Below are 20653 nucleotides of genomic sequence, written 5' to 3'. Positions count from 1 at the left end.
TACTAAGACTACATACATAAAACAAATTCAGTCATTGTAAATTATTCTGTCAATAAGCACCACTAGAGAAAAACAAGCAACATCATTAGCAATGATTGGACTTTCAAAGCCCACTCCTATTTTGCACTATAATCATTTTTAATGTTTTGTTTTTAGTGCTTACATAGCACTAATATAAAGAAAACATAAACTATTTAAGTCATTACCTGAGAATGCAACATTTGTGAAAATGTACAATTTTAATTTATGCCGCTCTGTCTCACATTCTCACTGGTGTCTCTCCTTTGAAGGCCTCATCAGGCTGAGATCGCCAAAATCGGTCATTTATGGACTCACAGGAGTTCGGGAAACCACTCAACGGGAGGCTGATCAGAGGAGAAATTGAGAATGCATCCTGTGCAGCCTGGATTCCAGCACCGAGCTAGGCACCGCCAGCTGCGTTTGATTTGGGACAAGCTGCCCACCTCTCAATCCCTCAGCTGCAAAAAGGAGACATTGATACCTACCGTCAAACACCTGCTTTGAAGTAAAACATGAGAAAAACAGTTTAGCCTTTGGTAGGTGTCCACTCACAGCAAGCTTGGTCATTATGATGATGAGGATTACTTTTAATAAGTTAAGCTAGACCAAAAATTAGAAATCACCATAAAGGAGAAACATTTTAACTCAATAAGCATTTCCTTTTGAATGGATTGATAAAAGTTCTAATGATTTTTTTAATAAACCAAATTTTGTCCATTAATTTTAGATTTACCGGTTTATGGACAAGTCTCCAAAAAAAGAATTAGAGGCCTCTAACCTCTGAATACTAAGAAAGTAAAGTTTAAAAAAATTATGGGGGAGAGTATACCTCAGTTGAGAGAGTATGTGCTCAGCACGCATGAGGCCCTCAGTTCAGTCCCCAGTAACTCCATTTAAAAACTTTTATTTAAAAAAAAGGAGAATTAAAGGAAAAAGATGGAGGACTACAGAATTTTTTTAGAGAATCCACTCAGATTTAAGATGGGGAAAAAATATCCATTTCTCACAGGAAATCTTGAGAACTATGTAAACCGGATCTGAGTTGTCTAGTCTTTAACATTATTCATGAATTCATATTACCAAGTCTTAAAACTACCTGATAACCCACAGTGGTGATAGTGATCATAAAACCTGCCAATGCGGATCGAACTCCGGCTAGGACTGCTCTGTTCTGACATCTCTGCCCCTGAGGCCTCACCAGGCTGAGAGCACTAAATTTTGTCATTCATGAGCATCTCGTGTAAGTCTTCCACTTGTGCTTCTCAGTCTCCTCTCACCAGCCCCTCTGAGGGAAGCACTGTTATCATCTTCCCCACACGCAGATAAGGTCACTGAGGTACAGAAACTAAACCTGCTCCAGGTCACATCGGCATTAAAGGACGTCTGTATTTCTGCTGTTTTGCGGTTGACAAAGGAATCTGAGATATCAATACAAGATAGACTGTTAAATAATCAAGTCTGTCAGCTCTTCACCTCAAAGAGCAGATACTATAAATTCCTGATGTAGGATGAGGCTGCTGCCACAAAATGACTCAGCTAGAAATTAATATCCAAGATGAAGCAGCGGATACACATAAATATTCATGACTGTCAACTCCTCTCACGGGTCTTGGCCCTTCACTGCCTGAATGGGGGTGAAATCCCCACCCGTGTCTGGGAGGGTAGCGCGGCTCTTCCAAGTCTCACCCAGGCTTCACAGGCTGTTTCCCCCTACAGACTGTCCTAAATGATTAAAAAGCTCACAAGATTTTTACACCAGCCAAAACTGAAAGACATTTCTGCATATGGAGCACTTTCTCAGGCTTAAACCATTTTTGCCTACACTCAGCAAGGGGGAAAAAAGAAACATGACTCTGCAAAGTCTCTTAGCCTTACCACTCACAGGAGTTGAATGGTCTCAGCACAAGATGACCCTTCACATTACAGGATGAGAACAAAATAAAGCCGCCCCAACAACAAGCACTCCCAGAGACAGCGCTCAGCAGTCTTCTGCACACTCACGGTTGTGCAGCCCTCACCAACATCTATTTCCAGAACACTTCATCACCCCAATAGAACACCCCTGTCACTAGCACTCACTCCACAACCCCCCTTCACCCAGCCCCTTGCAACCATCATCTGCTCTCTGCCACTGCATGAGCCAATTCTGGGCATTTCTAAGATCACTGAAATCAACAATATGTGGCTGTTTGTGTCTGGTTCCTTTCAGTTAACGTGCTGTTATCAAGGCTTTCCCATGTTGAAGTGGTATCAGCATGTCTCTTTTTTTTTGAAAATGTTAAACTTTATTAGAAGGTGGTAAATACTATCAAAAATAGTAGAGTGGGGTATAAGGGGTGGGGTTTCAAAGGGAAAAGGCCGGGTTGAGCAGTCAGGGTGGACTACCCAGAGCAGATGTCTTTTTTCATATTCCCCTTTATTTATTTTTTCTTTTTTATTCACTCTTATGTCTGAATAATATTCCACTAAATGGAGATACTACATTTTGTTCTTTCATTCAGCAGCTATATATGGATGAGGTCCAGAAGAATGAGTGTAAGTGGTGGCTAGCAGGGATGGCATTTAAGCAAAGGGCAAGATGTGCTTTCAAAAAATAAAGTGAACAATCAGAGGCACAAGGAAATTCAGCGCGTTTCTGAGAAAGTGCATGGTTGCTTCAGTAGGACTGCCATGCAGGGCTGTGGGGGATAGTGACAGGAGACACAGTGAGGGAGTCACCTGAGAATATTCCCCACTGCAAGCAGCTCAGCCAATTCTCCTCCCTCATCCTGTATTTTAGAGACATTTTTGCTAGCTTTTCTCTTATTTCAAGTAACAGTACTTTAGTTACACATCTGATCATCTGCATCAGACCACATTAGCTCCAAGCCACAGAAAATCATTCACTGACCGGAGCAGCTCCAAGACATAACATTGATGGACCAGGGAGTCCTGCAGCATCCCATCCTGCAGGCACAAACCACACATGTTCCCTGGTGATGTCCGGAAAGTAAAATGCATGGAAATATCTCACTGCTGCTGCACGACATCTGCCCACAAATTGCCCCCAAATCATGCTGGCACAGCACTACTCAACCCTCGCACTACCCCCCCCAAAAAAAAAAAAAAGAGAGAGAGAGAAAAGAAAAGAAAAGAGAAGAAAAGAAAAGAAAAGAAAATATAAGAAAAGAAAAGAATAAAGCTAAGAAAGCAAATTTAGGCTCTTCCATTGAAAACCAGCAACCATCACTGCCAGTATCTGAGCTGGAATGATCCTGACTTTGAAAACCACTGCGCAGTTACTATTCAAATGTGACAGACATATATGTATTTCACTTAGATGATATTACAATAGGATTTTTCTTTTCAAAATTTCCAGTTGCAACAATAGCACAAGAAAGTTTATGTTTCATTTTTTAAAAAAAATCAATTATTTTCCACTTTGTTAATTTTGAATCTATTATTATTTTATAAAGGGAGCTATGCTGCAGATTATAAACCAAATATCTGGCTTCTGCAAACAAGACCTATATGACTTCACTATTTCAGAGCAAGCTTTAATGATGCTTTCAAATTGGGGGCGCTCACTAACAGCTCTTTAAATACTGTCAAAGATGTGCTATTATGTAATGCAAAGGGTCTACCTACACATCAACTCAGAAACCAAAGAAACTACACGAAAGCCTTAGTTTATCATTTTAAAATATTCCTATTATTTTGAATATTAAATTTCTTAAAAGATAAGATATTTTTTGAGAAAGACATCAGTTGTATTAAATTTCCTCTCACCAAGAAAGCAATCTTTATCAAGAATTACTACCCCTATGAAAATCCAAAAGACAGGACGTTTCTAGCTAAGTTAACTTACAGATCTCAACACAAGCCTAAATCCTATCTGCTCTCACTTGAACGAGCCCAGCAAAGTCCTGGGCTACTCTGGAACTTAGCTCTTCTGTTCCATATGTTGGCAGAGCTAAGATCATCACACAAGGCAGGGAAGGAGAGAAGAGGTAAGTCCACCTGGCGGCCTCCATCTGTTTACTTCCAGCCACAAGGTGTCGCTAGAGCGACCCCGCTAACAAGCCCTCCACACAAGGAAACCCGGCATCCACTCTGCCCCTGGGGTCCCCAAGCAGTCCCGACGCCCCTCTCCCACTGGTGGCCTCCGAGCCTGTGAATGGTCTTCTAATGACCCTCCCAGTTGGTGACACCCTCCCCCTCTTCCCCGCTACACACACACACACACACACACACAGCCAAGGCAGCCTTCCCAAAGCACAAATTTGATTACATCTCCCCCACTTCAAACCCATCAGAGGCTCCCTGGTAGAGTTCTAGCCCCACCCCCGACCCTGCTTGTCCATCCTCACCTCAGTACCAGGTCCCCAGTGACCTCAGGGGCCCCGTGACCTGCTGCTACTTCCCACTAGCCTCCAGGCTCATTTTAACTGTTTGTCAAGGAAGTCTTCCTTCCCTCCAACCTCCGCACTTTGGATTAGGTGCCCTGCTGTGTTAATAAAACATTTTAATCTAAGTCAACTTCTGACACTGCTAAGCTCTCAAGAAGCAAGTACATTTTGCTTACTACTGTGGGTCCACCCCCTCTCCCCTAGACACTCAGAATTGCGTGTGTTGTGAATAAAAGAATGAAGGGGTGGGACTCAAAATGACAGGCAGAGCTGCTCTCCTAAGGGTCACTTCCTGCTGACACCCTTCACTGCCTCTTCTGTGTCAGTTCTAGTAAAAACCAAGCTCCTCCAAAGCCCTCCACCCCTAGGCCCTCTCCAGTGTCCTTCAAAGCAGGGTCACCCACCACCCTGGACCACACAGGGCAGTCTCCCCGAGTCCCCACCCCACAAGCCTCCAGGCCTCTACCCGGGCTGCTCCTGCCACCTGAGTCACCCTCTTGATTCCTTCCCCTGGCTGACTCTTACTCTGTCCCCAGAACTGAATGTAGAGCCAATTTCTTCCAGGAAGTCCTCCCTGATGATGTCCTTTAGCTCTTGGCTGGGCTCCATCTACAGCAGCACTGCTTGGTGACCAACTGGTATTTGTCCACCTGCTCTTATGAGACCATGACCTCTTGGAGGCCACGTGGGAAAAAGGAGTGAGGTGACAAGAGGGGTGGGAAGAGCAAACAGGAAAGTCGCAGCTCAAGTCCCAAATTCAAGGATTCTGTCTCAGATAAAAAGAATAAACTGTTTCATACGTGTGTCATTTGGCTATGATTTTTGTGGCTCATGGAAAACAAGAGCTTGGTGTTCAAGCCTGAAATCCAAGTTACATGCAAAGAAATGTATATATTCATATCCAAAGGAAACCAGAGCTGCTCAACAACACTTTGCAGTTAAAATCCAAAGGAACTTTGATAAAGGCAATCTCCCTCTCTCTCTTTATTTTTATTTATTTATTTTTTTTGGTATCATATAGTTTTAGAAGTATTTGTATAACTAAGTGATGGCTACAGCCTATGATTCTGCACTGGAGTGTTTGGGGCTAAGGAAGCCCAGATTACATGCACTGTGTAAATGCAATCACACCAACACAATGACAGGCGCCCTAGTGGCTGAGCTGAAGTTCCAAAGCAGAGAACCTTATGTTGGAAGACAGCTCTCAGTAGAAAGTAAGAAATGTAATGTTCTGTACTCAATTTCATTAGCTTTATGAGCCATTAACAGATAGTATGTCTTGTCTAATGAAACCCCAAAATATATTGTCATCTTCGATTTTCTCCATCTGACTGTTTTATGCTAAATTTGGATATCAAACCCTCACTCCATACGGAAAGCTCAGGCCTTAGCTGCAGCACAGTTACATCCCGTGGAAGAAAGCCGATCAAGGGAGAACAGGAGAGTTTCCCTTCAGAAGCTGCTAAGTGTGGTTTTGCACCTGTATGTCATTTACAACCACGCCATCGTCAAAGGAGTAAGACCTTACATCTGTGGGGCAAAAAGCACTGCGGTGGTTCCGAACCATGAAAGAACACTGAGCTTTGTGCAACAGTCCTGAGGCACTTAAAGCGTACTTTCTCTGAAAGGCTCCGAAACTGACTCACTTCACCATTTCAGGTACAACCGGAATTAGTAGAGAGAACATGCCCTTGAAGTCTGACAAGGCCCTGCTGGAATCCTGCTACAGCATTTACTAGCTGCTAAATGAACCAATTCCTTAAACCTCTGAGGAGGCTTCCCAATCTTCAAAACGGGGCTGCCACCGCCCACTTGGGAGGCATGGATGTGAATGCAACACGCAAGTAGGGCGGCCGACTGGTACGTGACACGGGGCCTGGCTAGTTTCCCTCCGCTGCCCTTCTCCCCCTTTAAACTTGCACTGTTCCCCCTGGTAAGGGTGAAGCCCCAGGAACAGACTGCCCGATTCTTCTGTATATCCCCGGATACATACCTTACCCTTAGGAGGTCAGAAAAACAACTGCCTCCTCCCCAGTCACTATCAATATTCTTAAGAGTCTGGGTTTTTTTAACTCTATGTTTCAGGGAGACTATTCAAGAATTGTTCAACCACCGTTCTCCAGGTTGGCTCCTCTCCCAACGCCCATCCCTTCTTACCTCAAATCTTCTGTCTGATTGCCTTTTGTTCGTGGGAAAGAGAGTCCGCTAGGGTGCGGACTCCCTAGGCCTCCCTCCCTTCATCACAGGAGAGTGTGACTACATTCTCCCAACTCCCCACTCCGACTCCAGCTTCTGAGGAGTTTCCCCTTCTGGACCCTGCAGCTTCTGGATCGTCCCAAGACGCGCACACGTGGCCAAAACCCTCTCTTCAGATTTCTTCCTGTGTGGCCCTGCCCACCCCCCAGAACCTTAAGGATAAATGCCATTGCTCTGAAAATCACAAACGCCACTGACTGACACACCAAAGCTGCATGGTCCGGGCTTTCCTCCAAACCAGGCACAGCCCTGCCCCCCCTCAGACACAGTCTGCACCTCTTGAGATGAGCTGATCCACTTGCACGGCTGTGAACACCAGCTAAGAATGACGAATCCCAATGTGTATCTCTAGTCCGGCTCCTTCACCTGAGCCCCAGGCTCATAGACACGAGTGCCTCTTGGAAGTCCTAACTTGGATGACAAATGGCATCTTAAAAATGCCATATGTCAAAAAAAAAGGCCTTATGTCCACCATTTACTCTAGACTTCGATTCCTGGCAGGTACCTCCCAGGCTCCCCATTTTAGTAACAGCCCCAGCACCCACCTAGGTGTTTGAGGTCACATTCAATTTCCACTGTTCCCTCCACCTGGCCCTGCCCTGGAATCAGTCTTGTTATTTCTGTCGCTAAGCCAGTCTCAAGTCTTGTTCTGCAGGGAGCACGATGGAAACCCACAAGCTCACAGCAAGGTGCACTGAGTCACAGTCCTCCGAAGGGAGTTCCCTGGAGGGGGAGGCATCTCCTGCTACCAGTCACCTCAGAAGGCACTGGATTCTCACAAAGAAGGACCAGAAAAAGGACTCAAGGATCTCCCGTGATCTGAGGTTTGAAGGGCCCGAGGTCTGGGGGAGCTCCTAGTTAGCTGACACTCCTGTCAGTGAGCAGATGAGGATGGTAGGAACCCAGGCAAGTCTGTTCTCGCTCCGACCCCTTTTCTCTCGGGAGCCACGGGAAAGGCCAGTTTCCAGGGCACAGACCGGCCATCACAGATCCCAGCCTGCATTTGCCAACCCAGACAGCCTAGACTCCTACTTGCGACACTTACTTCTGTTCTGTTCCCCCCCAGAATGTGATGGACTCTTTCAGAAAGTCTGGACTGTCTCAAGCGAGACCAAGTCAGTGAAGGATGAAGTGTCCACATTTGGACCAGAGCATGAAAGGAGAAACAAGGCCTCATGTCCAGCATGACGGTGGTGGCCAAGCCCTTTCCCTGGGTGAGATGAACCTGGGTCGGGGTGAGAATGCAAGGTCCCTTCACGGCTGACAGGGGTGTTGGAGACTCACTACCGCAAAATAACCACACGGCCGTCAGTGGTGGACATCAGCTGCAACAGACACAGAGTCAGCTATTTACTGCCAAAAAGGGGTAAAAGTAAAGGCCGGTGCAGGGAGGCCTGCACGGCTGCTGAGGCAAACCACAGACCTGGCTCTGAATGCCCACTGGCTGAAGCAGAGAGGAAGCTACGGTCCCCTTTAGCGGTCCCTGTGTCCACCAGATCCAAGTGAACCAGTTACTTAGGACAAGGCAATGTTTTCCTGATACTTAGAAAAACCAGCCTCATAAAGGGAACAAAAGAGTGGCATGGTTTTAGGCCCGCTCCTGCCCCTCTATGAATGCAAAGTAAAGTAAATGGCACTGGGAAGGTGAATGCAAAAAAAAAACCAAAAAACAAAAAACCGGTGACTGCTTCCTCCAACAGCGTCCCCTGCAGCTGCTCACCCCCGAGCCGGCCACTTCCTCACCAGTGACCGCCGGCCAGGAAGCGCCGTCACGCACGTCACACAGCAACAGCCAGGAACCTCGTGCCGAGCACGTTTGTGTAAAAGCCAGAATCAAGCAAGGTGCTGCAGAATTTGACTTTCCAAGTTTAAATACTCCATGAAAAAAATCCCTCAGCAGCCGCCTAAATCAATTCGCATCTCACTTCTTCAAAACAAATAAACAAAATTAGTAAGAGAGCATTTGTTACCAAATATAAGGACGAACTAACAGGTTCCTCAAAGCAAGGACTTTAACAGATATCAAACTCCAGTGGGTGATGTGCTAACATAGCAAAAATTCCAAAAAAGTAGAAAATAAGATGACTAGGATAATATACGAATCATGGCAACTGTTAAGTTTTTGCTTTTTATAGCGATGGAGACGGCACAGAGGGCGATCTGGCTATTCCAATGCAGGGTGTGCACAGCCCACATTTTCAGACCCAACAACATGCTCACGGGGTGGTATAAGGGAAAAAGGAAAATAGAAAAAGGAATAGAGGAACAGCCAAAATTAGAAACACACGAGAACAAAAATGACTTTGACAGCATTTACAAGAAATTACGTCAGTGTGATGAGGACAGGGACGCAGGGACGGTGAGACCCACCCTCACATCCTGATCCAGGGAAGGCAGGGGCCTGAGGGGAGCGATGCTGCCGGGGGACCCCAACGTGGTCAGCGCCCCAAACCAAAACTTCACCTAGATGCGTGTAGACAGCTTTTGAGCTACAAAATGTGGTCGCATTTCAAGCTGGACAACTTTACTCACTCCCACCAAGAGGAACAGGGGAGAATTAGGTTCTGCTCCTGAACCAAAGCATTGTTTAAAAAATTAATGACTGTGTAATAGTAAAAGCAACAATGGAGTAAAAGTCACTGGCGGAGAACGTGCTTGACCCGAGCTCATTGGCCACGTTATCTCACTGACGTTCAGATGCTGGCTGAGCCCTTATGGTACCAGAACAGACAGACCCACCAGGAGGGAGGTTTAATGCGCTGCTGTATTTTGATGCCGGCAGCCATGCCTGGTACACAAGGTTCTGGGTAAACAATGGTGACAGTGTCAACCACTATGGGCTAAGCACACATCCAGCTACTCCGCCAAATCCCAAGGGCAGACTTCAAAAGGCAAAAACAAGCTGGCATTCTCTGTTGGCTCTGCAGAATCAGAGCCAAGCAGTTGCTGAGCAAAAATGTCACCAGTGCCTCCTATGACAAAATAGGAGGCACTGGCGTGGGGCTGGGGCAGGGCTCCAGGCTTCCACTGATCACCCACCAGTCTGTCCAGGGGGTGAAGGAGGTCCCTGCTTTCATTGCACCGATGCACCTACCTTGAATGACGCCTTAGGACTCAACAGGAGGTGACAGGTGAGGTGAACGGAGCCAGCCTTGGTGTAGCACGGTTCTGGCAGCTATGCCCTCAGCAGTGCCCAGTTTCCTAAACCTGACACCTCATCTCCAAGGAGCAGAAGTGTAGTGTGGGCATGTAGATCACAGGGCCCTGTGAGGACAAGTACAGATCATGGCCACGACATGCCTCTCCTCTTCCTTAAGCCATAGAGGAATGTCCGGGGAGGAAGTGAAAATTATTCCAGAGCCTGCCAGGCACCACACGCAGGTGGGACACGGATCCCCTGTGTCTGTCATTCACAGGACTGGTGTGGATTTTCTTTTTATCAATTCTCTGGCATCTTCTCCTCCATCTTACCAACAACAAGAAAGTAGAATCTGACCTTAGAATCACAGAGAATCACAGAGCCCCTCCTGCACAGCGGGCCCGGCAGCACGTACCATGTCCTCCGACCGTCACCTGTGGGACCGCCATGAGCGCTCTCCAGACTCAAGGCCCGAGGCCGTAGGCCGGGGGGACACAGCTCACCTCACTCTCCCCAGTAAAGGGGGACCACCTCTCGGCAAAGACGTCTCACCCTCTTCTGCCCGAGGGACAGCTTGAAAGATACACAGGGAAACATAGTAGAGGGTGAGGGGTTAGGCAGCCCAGAAGTGATCGTCTGCACTTCCAAGGCAGAGTGGGGCCTTTGACCTAATCACAGGGACAAAGTGAGGACGAATGTTTCCCTGCTGTGTCCCATACACCGTGACACGCCTTTCCCTGCGTAAGGAGCTAATTCGGAAGCCCCTGGCAGTGTTTCTGATGTCCTAACTTGGCATGGTGGCTGTCAGGCAGGGGAGAGGGCCTGAGCCGTGCTGGTGCTGGGCCTGGGAGGCAGGAGACATCGGCTCCACCCTGAGCTCAACCAGCACCTCGTTCTGCGTCTCGGGATTCAGAGTCTCATTTATAAGCAAAGGGATGAAACTGTCCCAGGACAGGCTGTCCAACAGGAATGAAATGAGAGTCATGTAAATAACGTTTCCCAGTTGCCACGTTTAAAATGTAACAAAAAAAAAACCAAGCAACTGATTTTAAGAACAGACCTTACTTATTCTACTGTATGTAAAATACTATCATTTTGACGTGTAATCAATATAGAAAGTAACAAGATAGTTTATATTCTTTTTACTAGACAAGTTTCAGCGTCTGATGTGCATTTAACTTACAGCACATCTCAGCTCAGACCGGCCTCCTCCCCAGCACTACTAACATCAGTAGCTGTGGCTACTCTATTGGACAGCAACTCCAGGGGTCCCCCCAAGTGTCCTGGCTGAAAAGGGGGAGTAAGTGTCCACACTAACCCTAAAAGGATCTCTCTGAAACAAAGGCGGATTTAGTTTTAAACGTCTGAAAACCGGCGGGCTACACCTCCTTCCCGCCTTGGCTACAAGAAAGCCCTCCTCCTTGATGATCCCATTCTGGATGTAAGGAAGCAATCTGTCACACAGCCAGGGTGGCCCGGCCTTCAGGTTGACTTGCCTGCTGTCTGTGTCCAGTCCCACGAAGTCCTCCTTCTCAAATAGGATGTAGAGGAGGGGGGTCTTCTCCCCAGAATTTTCGGGGTCCCCATCCAGCCACTTGGACTTGGGCAAGATGAAGAGTGACTCAGTGAAGTCTTCGATCCTCTTCTCCACCACCCGCAGTCCTCGTAGATTGAAGGCCACGTCGGTGTGCGGCTGCTCGGCCACCTCCCCATACAGCATAAAGACAAAGAGCTGAGAGTCGTAGAGCGTGGTGCCATACAGCTCCTCTGTGCATGGAGCTTCTAGAAGGTCTTGGCCAAGAGGCAGTCAGTAATGGTGACAAGGCCCATGACATTGCGGTGGGTCTGGAAGTCACTCCATCCATTCTCGGGCGCATAGAGATACCTATAGTAGATACAGAGTGCCCACTGGGAGCCGCACGGTCTGATCTGGCTCACCAAGGAGATTCCATTATAGATGCAAAAGAAATTCTCTAAGATGATCCCCACGGGTTGGACCACAATCGGGAGAGTCTGGTGGTCCTCAGCGCACTGCACGTAGTCAGGGGTGTTCATGTTGCAGGCCCTGCCGAGAAGGGAGGGTAAATCGATGTACATACTGTGCTGTGGGCTGCGGGCCTCACTGGGATGCGGCGACCTGATGTGCACCAGCCAGAAGGCAAGGGAAGTCCAAGCAAATCGGGGATAATTTTGTCCTCAGCATCTGCACATGGCTACTGAAGCTCAGATCACATTACCCAGCTTTTGGTCTAGGCTTCCATCCCCTGCAGAAAAGGATCATTTCTTGTTTTCTGTTTCCAAGCACCTAGGCAGGCCCTGATGCAAAGTCGGTGCTCAAAACTGCTGAATAAATGAATGAATAAAGGAACTGCTTCCCCACCCCTCAGCAGGATATAATGCAAAGAACCATAGTAGGATCAAAATATCTGGATTTCAACGCCAATTTATTTGAACTCCTAAGGTGCAGAATAATGGGTAAGAAAACTTGCTTTGTGGAGGAGGGTACAGTTCAGTGGTAGAGCACGTGCTTAGCATGTTCAAGGACCTAGGCTCAATCCTCAGTACCTCATTTTAGAAAAATGAAACAAATAAATAAACTTAATTAACCCCCTCAAAAAATATTTTCTCCATTCAAAATTCAAAAAAAACCACCTTGCAATTGACACAACATTGTAAACTTGACTATACTTCAATTAAAAAAAAAACTTCTTGCCTTACAAGAATATATCTGGATTATGGAAGTTTGCAAATGTAAAATGCCTAGGGTACCACCTGCATAAGAAGAAGGAACTGTACAAATGTACTATCCCTCATTTATGAGCTATTTTTCCTTTGGGGAGATTATAACCTCTCAGAGATATTTTTCTCATATTAAAAAAAAAAAGAAAAAGAAAACATTACCTGATTCTCCATACTGCTGAAGAATCAGATAACCCTATGAAAGCATCTGACCCACAGAGTTTATTCAATAAATGTTTGTTGAATGAATGAATAAACAAGCAAAGTGAATGCTGCTCCCTGCCACAGACCATCATAATGGTACTGCTTGGAAATGCCATGCCCACGTTCCACCCAAATCTTCACTAACCACGTGGGTGACCTGGGCAGACCTGTGTGCTTCTCTCAACACCAGTTTATTCATAAATAGAAATGAGGGCAATAACACAAACCTAAAAGGGTTAGTGAGTCACGAATGAATAGTACCCCAAATTTGCAAGATGGAACTATTAAAGAAAATTGGGCAAAGAGTCCATAGGCCCTCTCCATATTATCTCTTACAACTACATGGGAATCTACATTACATCTAAAAATAAAAAGTCTATTATTTTAAAGAGGCTATTGAGTTTAAATCAGCTCACCATCTCAAATAAGGAACACACAGTACAAATAAGAGAATGCGCAGCCCATGAGATGCACTCAGTAAATATTCCCACTGAACCCACTGGTCCCTCCAAATTCAGAGCATGAGGATGTGTCCTCGTGGCCAGAGGCCACTGCACCTGAAGCTAAAAAAGCTAATGGTCCCCACTTTCAAAAGCCCCTGCCACCAACCTAGGTCTAATTTTGTATTTGTAATTTTTTTTCTTTTTATAAAATAGAAATCCCCAATTGCATAGCCTTCAGGTCACCAAAACCTGACCACAGAGATCATGATGGCAACCCTCCTTGGTGAAACAATAAAATGAAAAGCCATTTCCACAAGACCTGTGTGTAAATCTACTAGGGAACTTCATCCTGGACTGAGAGGAAGAGGACTGGGGAGGAGGGGGCAATCTGAGGCACACAGACCCATGGGCCACCTGTCCCACGATGGACATTACACTCAACCCTCACCCTCCAGGAACTTCAAAATACACACAGACAGAGTGATGTGGACAATATATATGTATTTTTAAAGAAATTCCGACTCTCTAGCAGGTCTTGTATCTACCGAGACACAAATGGCTTATGTGTATAATGTTTCACAAAAGCCTTAAAACATTACCACCCCAACTTGACACATTAAGAAACTAGGGATAGAGGTTTATCACATTGTGCAAGATTAGAGAGATGCCACATCAGACACTGTATTTAAACCCAAGCCTTTGCTCCAGTGCTCACACAAGAAAGTGTGACATACTGCCCCTTTCCTGCCCTCTCCCTGCAATAAATCTCTGAAGAGTCTTTTCTGTGCCATGTGGAATCACAATCACGTCAATTTACCACAAAGAGCTATGTGACTCCTTGGAGGACGTGTCAAAATCTAAAGGGTTGTGATGGGAGGAGAGATTTGAATTTTCTGTTTCTCAAAGGAAGCATGGCTTTAAAAGAAACTGAAAAGCACTTATCTAGTCTAAGCCCTCATTGTGCAGAGAAGGAAATGGAGGCTCAGAAGAGATGAGGAAAGGGACTTATTAACAAATATTGCCTCAGTGCAACACCAAGCCAGCCCTGGGCCCTTCTGGGGGAGTACCTGGAAGGCCCAGGAAAATGATTGTTAGAAAAAGGAAAGAGAAGAAGCATACAAGGCCCTGTCTCTACACCACCATACCATGAAGTTCCACCAAATTATCCAGTATTGGGTGCAGCCAAAATTTAGGTGGGCTAAAGAGGTTATAGAAACCTGGAAGTCTCAACCATAGTGGAAATTCCAACATTTACTGTTTTTTCCAAGTTCAAGCATCAGTTCAGTGGGCGCTCCATACGAGGGACTACACGAGGCCTGGAGTTCTCCCAAATACAGATCTCTATTATCACGTGTGCAAACCACACACAGGCCCACCAGAAGAAAAACGCCCACACATAAGATGGAACTACTGAAACAGAAAAGAGCCAACCAGCATATATTGCTAGCAAAAACGGTGCTGCTAGAAATAGACTCATGGACATAGAAAGCCAACTGTTGTTAGCAGGCAGGAAAGGGAGGATTAACAGATACACATTAATAAATATAAAATAAATGACAAGGACCTACTATATAGCACAGGGTACTATTTTCAATTTCTTGTAATGAGTTGTACTAAAAACAATCTGAAAAACATTTATATACATATGCATAAGCTTATAACTGAATCTCTGCTGTACATCTGAAGCTAACATGGTAAATTTACAACACTTCAATAAAAAATAATTTTATATAATAAGTAAAAATAAAAGCAACGCCATAAAAAAAAAAGTAAAAGAACACGGTAATCCCCTTAGCTGTAGGTGGTGGAGAACTCTGCAAGCACCAAGTCCACTCGAATACTCCAGCACTGGCGGTCACTCATTCTAACCATCAGAGAATCACTTGGCTTCTACGAGGTTACTTTTCTCTTCAGTGAAAGGCTACAGTTGCATCTAATGATGTATTGAATCTCATCATTCACAAACCCAAGAATTAATGAGGATTTCCCATAGGCCTGGCTCTGGACAGATGAAAAGATAGGGTCCCAGATATATTCATGTGTAGAAGAAGTTTATGCCATAAAGACATTAATTCTTCCTGCTTTGATAGACAGATTCATTGCAATTCTGATTAGAATTCCTCCCAGATATTTCATGGAATGTAACAAGTTAATTTATGGTCAGGAACAGCCAAGAAACTTCTTTAGAACCACCACTGGGAAGGGGTGGATAGGTCATGCATTTCAACTGGTCTTTCTGATGTGATGAAAACGTTCTGGAATAATAATGGTTGCACAAATGTGAATATGCTAAAAGCTGCTGAATTGTAACATTCAAGTGGGTGGACTTCATGGTGTGTGAACAATATCACAATAAAGCTGTTATATGAAAAAATCCTTCTTGCCAATTATTTTTCCCTCTATACTACTAGTCTGTCCCACAATTTAATTAAAACAAACAAACAAAAAAAACCAAAACAAACCAGATTTTGCCAGGAGCTCTTTAGGAGTGCAATGTCCCTGGGTCTCCAACGCCTCAGGTTGTGCTGTTCCTGTTAACACACAGTAGCTGGGCTGGACTAGTTAGGGACTATAAGTATCTTTTTAAGATCGACGGTCTCACGTTTCACCCTGGGAGAGTGAATGATGGAGGATGAGACAGCCTCATGCCTTCAGCTCATTTTTAACTGAACCAAGCCCTGCTTTCACCACTGTAATCCCTCTCAGTATAAAAACATGTGACATCAACAAGCACCGCCATCATAACACCTGAAAGTGTTAAAGGTACTTACCTGGGGCAGAAATCCTGATCAAGGAGACAGAAGCTCCCTCAGCACTGCCGCTCCCTTTTCCCGACTCCACCAGGAGAAGCTGGGAGTTACAGCCGCGGGCTCTCAGCCTGGGGAGCAGCGCCCACGCCGCTAATCTGGACCTCAGGGATCGGGAAAGGGAGAGGAAGGCAGCCCCGGGGTCGCGGGGCAGGGAGAGCGGGGTGGGGGACGCGGGCTGCAGCCCCGCTCGGAGGCCAGCCCCAGCCCCAGCCCAAGCCGCCCGCCCCGTCCGGGTGTGCAGACCCCGCCCGCCCGGGACACAGCCCGCCCAGTGGTGGGGACGGGTCGGCGGCCAAGGAGAGGAAGACCGGGAGGGGAGGACTCGCCGGCGGGAGAGGGGAAGCGGACGCCAGCCGCGGACTGAGGGGAGCCCGGCTGGGCCAAGAGGCGGCAGGGGCACACCTGGCCCTGGGCAGCTGTGGCCGGTGCGCCGGGGCAGGTGGCGCGGGCAGAGGGGTCTGGCCCGAGCAATCCAGCTGAACACACGCTGACTGGCGCCCTGGGGGGCTGTGACACGCCGACCGCCCTCCCGCAGCCGCCTCACCCCTTTCCCGATATCCCCTCACCTTGCACTTCCACAGCCAGAGGCCCCGGCCCCAGGCAGTAGCCAAAGGCCTACAGGGCGACAGAGCTGAGAAGCCATTGGGGCCGATCCCTGGCTCGGAGCTGGAGCTTCCAACCCGCGGTCCAGCTGGCAGCAACTGCGCATGCGCAGGAGGGCCAGCGATCCGCTCTGGGTCCTGAGAGAGAAGGGGAACCGAGGGAGGGAGAATAGGGGAGGAGGAGGGGAGGCGGGGAAAAGTGGAGGGAGACACATGGACAGGAGGAGCAGAGGGAAGGCAGTTATCTGGAATTGGGAGGGGAGTAACAGAGATGGGGAGAAAGCGTTTTACCTCTTGTGGCACCCCGAAGGAGGCAGCAGTCCTGCCTATACACCCTTCTCTTACCCGTCATTGCCCACAGCTCATATTTTACGTCCCTGGCCCAGCCCTCCAGCTAAGGTCTCTGCAGAAACCCTACGGGTATCATACCCGTTGCCCCCACAAGGAGCTAGGTTTACTGTTGCTCAGGGAACCAAGCACCCGCAGGTGTTGTTTCTCAGAACTACCTTGGGAAGAGTACATATTCCCCTTTTACACGCTGGGAAACAGGCAGGCACGATCTCTGCCTTAGCTCCACTGTCCCAAATGTTGGGCTGGCAGGGAGCGGGAGGTAAAATGTCAGAGCCCCAGAAGGAGCAGACTGCCTGAGTGTTGGTGTAGAGTCCCCATCCCTCCTGGGTAAACCACACCCCAACCTCGGGGAATAATCAAGGGCTCACCGTAGGCCCCTGTGTGTGGGAGAGCTGCCCTCAGTCCCAGTGTCCAACTTGCTAGGTAGGTAGAAGTGTTATTGAGTCCAAATTCATTCTCCTCAGTGCAGGACAGGCCAGTAAGTTGGGAGACCAAGTGTTGGGGCATGGAATAGCAAGTTTCTGTAGACCTAGATGGCAAACTAATGTCCTGGAAAACCATCTCCCCAAGTCAGAATTCAGGCTGCTTTCCTATGTGCTTGGTTTTTGCAAACTTCTTGGTGTAGGAATTCCTTCTTGTTAGAATCCTTTGTTCTTGCAGCTATCTCCCTGGGTCAGATCTCTGTAAACCTCCAACAAAACAAACGTTATTTTCTATTCTGCAACGTGTTATCTTTATATGTTTGGAAAAGTGTTAAATACCCTTAAAGGTCAGAGCCTTCAGAATAGGCTCTCCTGTATATTTTAGGCTCTAGGCAACATTGTTTTACAAGCAAGAAGAAGCCTAGGAGACAGAGCACAGGGTTAAAGTCAAAGGAACAGATCTAATATGGAGTCAGATTTCTTCTTTTCTATTACTGTGGCAGAAGCCACTTGAGGATTTAAATCCCTTAAAGTTAAAAATAAGTAAAACTTTAAAGGAATTTACATACATTGGTGGGAACTTGCATAGCATATCTGGAAAAGCACACAAAGGATTGTAAACATTGGCATCTCCAGGGAGGCGTGTAAGAACAGAGGATGAGGGAAAACTTCTTTCACTTGAGTATTTTTTGCTCTGTTTGAATTTTTTTAACCATATGCATATATTTCTTTTTCAGTTAAAATAAATGTGTAATGGAGCAAAGGAGTAACTAGTTCAGCAAATACAGCAGCCATAGACTCACTGAGTCATCATTTTCGATTTAAGCCAGGAAGCATTGATTGTCTCTCTCCTATGTGCCCAGTGCTGTTTTAAAACATTTTTATATATTTTTTTTATAAAATAATAACATGCTATCCCTCACCCCTGCTCAGGGCTGGTGGGAAACCAACTGAGTTTTTATTGAGTTGTTTTCCAAGGAGTAGAGATGAGTTATAAACAGAACACAACTTCAGGGCAAAACAGGCGGACTGGTTTTCCAGCAGGCCAGATAGCGATGACGGGTTTTCAATAGAGGCGCACAGAGGCTGAGAGAGAAAGCCTCCAGGACCCTACAGAAAGCTGCCCACAGTGCCTTCTCCATGGCACTACTGAAATAGGAAAGAACAAATCTGACTCCATATTAGATCTGTTCCTTTGACTTTAAACCTGTGCCCTGTTTCCTAGGCTTAGTCTTGCTGTTTCTGCACCTTTTGTGAAACAATGTTGCCTAGATCCTGAAATATACAGGAGACCCTATTCTCAAGGCTCTGACTTTGAAGGATATTATCACTTTTCCATTCGTATAAAGATAACAAGATACAGAATAGAAAATAACATTTGCTTGTTGGAGGTTTACACGGATCTGACCCAGGTGAAGAGCTGCAAGAACAAAGGATTCTAAAAACAAAGAATTCATACACCAAGTTTGCATCAACCAAGCATTCCTGCTTCCCCTTTTTAATATAAGAAGAGCCTGAATTCTGACTTGGGATGATGGTTCTCCAGGACATTGGTCTACCATCTTCTCCACTGGCTTTACAAATTAAAGCCGCTATTTCTTGCCCCAAATCCTTGTCTCCTGATGTGTTGGCCTATAATGCACGAGTAGAACAAGCGTGGACTCGGAAACACAAACATACATTGAAAGTACGCATTTGGTATATTAAATGACCTGCTTCCACTCGTATTCCTGAGGTTTTCTTCTCTTGACCACTCCTACTATATTTATGAAAAACCTGTCATGTGGACACATTTCCTTCTCTAGCCACTACCCTTCCATGTAAAAACTGATGCCAAGAAGGCAATGGAAGTTGCTAGAAGGTATTACCTGGCCAAAAAAGAGCAGAAGTGGGTTCTGGCTGATGTTCAGGAGCAGGCCGGGGCACCTGACAAGATGTCATAAGTACGGATAGACAGCTGGGCACCAAAGGAGAAGCTTCTAAACTTCCATGAGGGACTTGGATAGGAAGGAACAGTCCCAGACTATAGCTCTGATCCCACCACGAGCTTCCTGGGCAAGGCTGGGCAAGTCATTTAAATTCTCTAGACCCGTGCTGTCCAACACGGGAGCCACCAGCCACATGCAGGATTATGATGTTATTCTGTAGCCAGACAGAATTATAAATAAACACTTTATTGCAAAGGGTCAGCAGGTATAATATTTAAAAACATTATTGGTTATCTTGCCTTAACAAGTTATTTTTGTATGTCTAGCTTTCTGTGGGTTGTAATGCCTGTGACTAATGTTTCCCTTACAGTGAGGTATTTTGAAATTATAAGTTACTGGACACAGTACACTCATATCACAGTTGAAAAAAACTGATTAAATAAGCAAGGTGATCTGACTTAGTAGTTATGAGCAGGGGCTCTGGGGCCAGCCTGCATAAGTATTAATTCTCACTCTCCCTCCAGGGAGTTCTGTGTGAATCTTGGACAAATTATTGTTGCTGTTGTTGTTGTTGTCATTGTCATTGTTATTGTTTGTGCCTCTTTTTCCTTACCTTTTAAATAGCGAGGAAAATGTAGACTCTATCCCCTACAGTGTTGGCAGGATTAAATGAGTAAACGTCTGTGCTGCCCACTTCCCTGGGTTTCAACATTCTCCAGGCAATCAGTGCAAAACACAGTGGCATTCTCCACTGTCTTCGTCAGTCTGGGATTCTGTAACAAATTACCGTGTGTCGGGTGGCTTAAACAACCAGCATATTCCTTATGGTTTGGAGGCTGAGGCTTTCAAGGTCAATGTATCTGGGAGAGGATTGCCAGCTCGAAGATGGCTGTCTTCCCACTATCTTCATGGCCCAGAGAGGAGAGAGAAGCAAGCACTTTGGGGCCCTGTATAAGAACACTAATACCATTCATGAGGGCTCTACTCTCATGACCTCATTTTATCCTACTAATCACCTCCCAAAGGCCCCGCATCCCTATATCATCACCCTGGGAGATGAGGTTTCGACATATGGATTTTGAGGGGATGCATTCAGTCCACACATGGGCTAACTCTCCCAAACATGCAGTCATCAAACCTGTAGCTAATTTCAAAATAATGTTTATATCTCTCTGCCCATTTCCATTCCTACATCTACTAACACTGAAGCCCTGCTACATTTTATTTCTTATTTTCCTTGTGAGGTTTAATTGATTCCTCTAACTCCAAGGATTCGCTCACTCCAGTCTGCTTGACAGCCCTGCCAGGTAGGTCTTCCTTAAAACACCTTCCCACTTCACCTGGTTGTTT

The 20653-nt window shown here is 46.2% G+C and overlaps 1 protein-coding gene and 1 long non-coding RNA gene across 2 annotated transcripts in view; both read right to left on the bottom strand.

The window, feature by feature from the left end:
* LOC140699560 (uncharacterized) overlaps positions 1-17576 on the bottom strand; it is a 91516-nt gene extending 73940 nt beyond the window's left edge. Inside the window, exons 1-3 of the mRNA XM_072972212.1 lie at positions 17322-17576; positions 16567-16847; positions 15962-16040 (exon numbers count right to left, since the gene is read on the bottom strand). Coding sequence (XP_072828313.1) covers positions 15962-16040; positions 16567-16847; positions 17322-17514 — 553 coding nt within the window. The 5' untranslated portion in view covers positions 17515-17576. The remainder of the gene's footprint in view (positions 1-15961; positions 16041-16566; positions 16848-17321) is intronic.
* LOC140699602 (uncharacterized) lies at positions 253-9929 on the bottom strand. The gene is made up of 2 exons (XR_012077812.1): positions 9760-9929; positions 253-479 (listed from the first exon to the last, which is right to left on the bottom strand). It is a non-coding gene; the product is annotated as an uncharacterized lncRNA (long non-coding RNA).
* Positions 17577-20653: the final 3077 nt, after the last annotated feature.

The sequence above is a fragment of the Vicugna pacos genome, chromosome 11 (assembly GCF_048564905.1).
Source record: "Vicugna pacos chromosome 11, VicPac4, whole genome shotgun sequence".
NCBI lineage: Eukaryota > Metazoa > Chordata > Mammalia > Artiodactyla > Camelidae > Vicugna > Vicugna pacos.
This window is presented reverse-complemented; position numbering and strand designations above follow the sequence as displayed.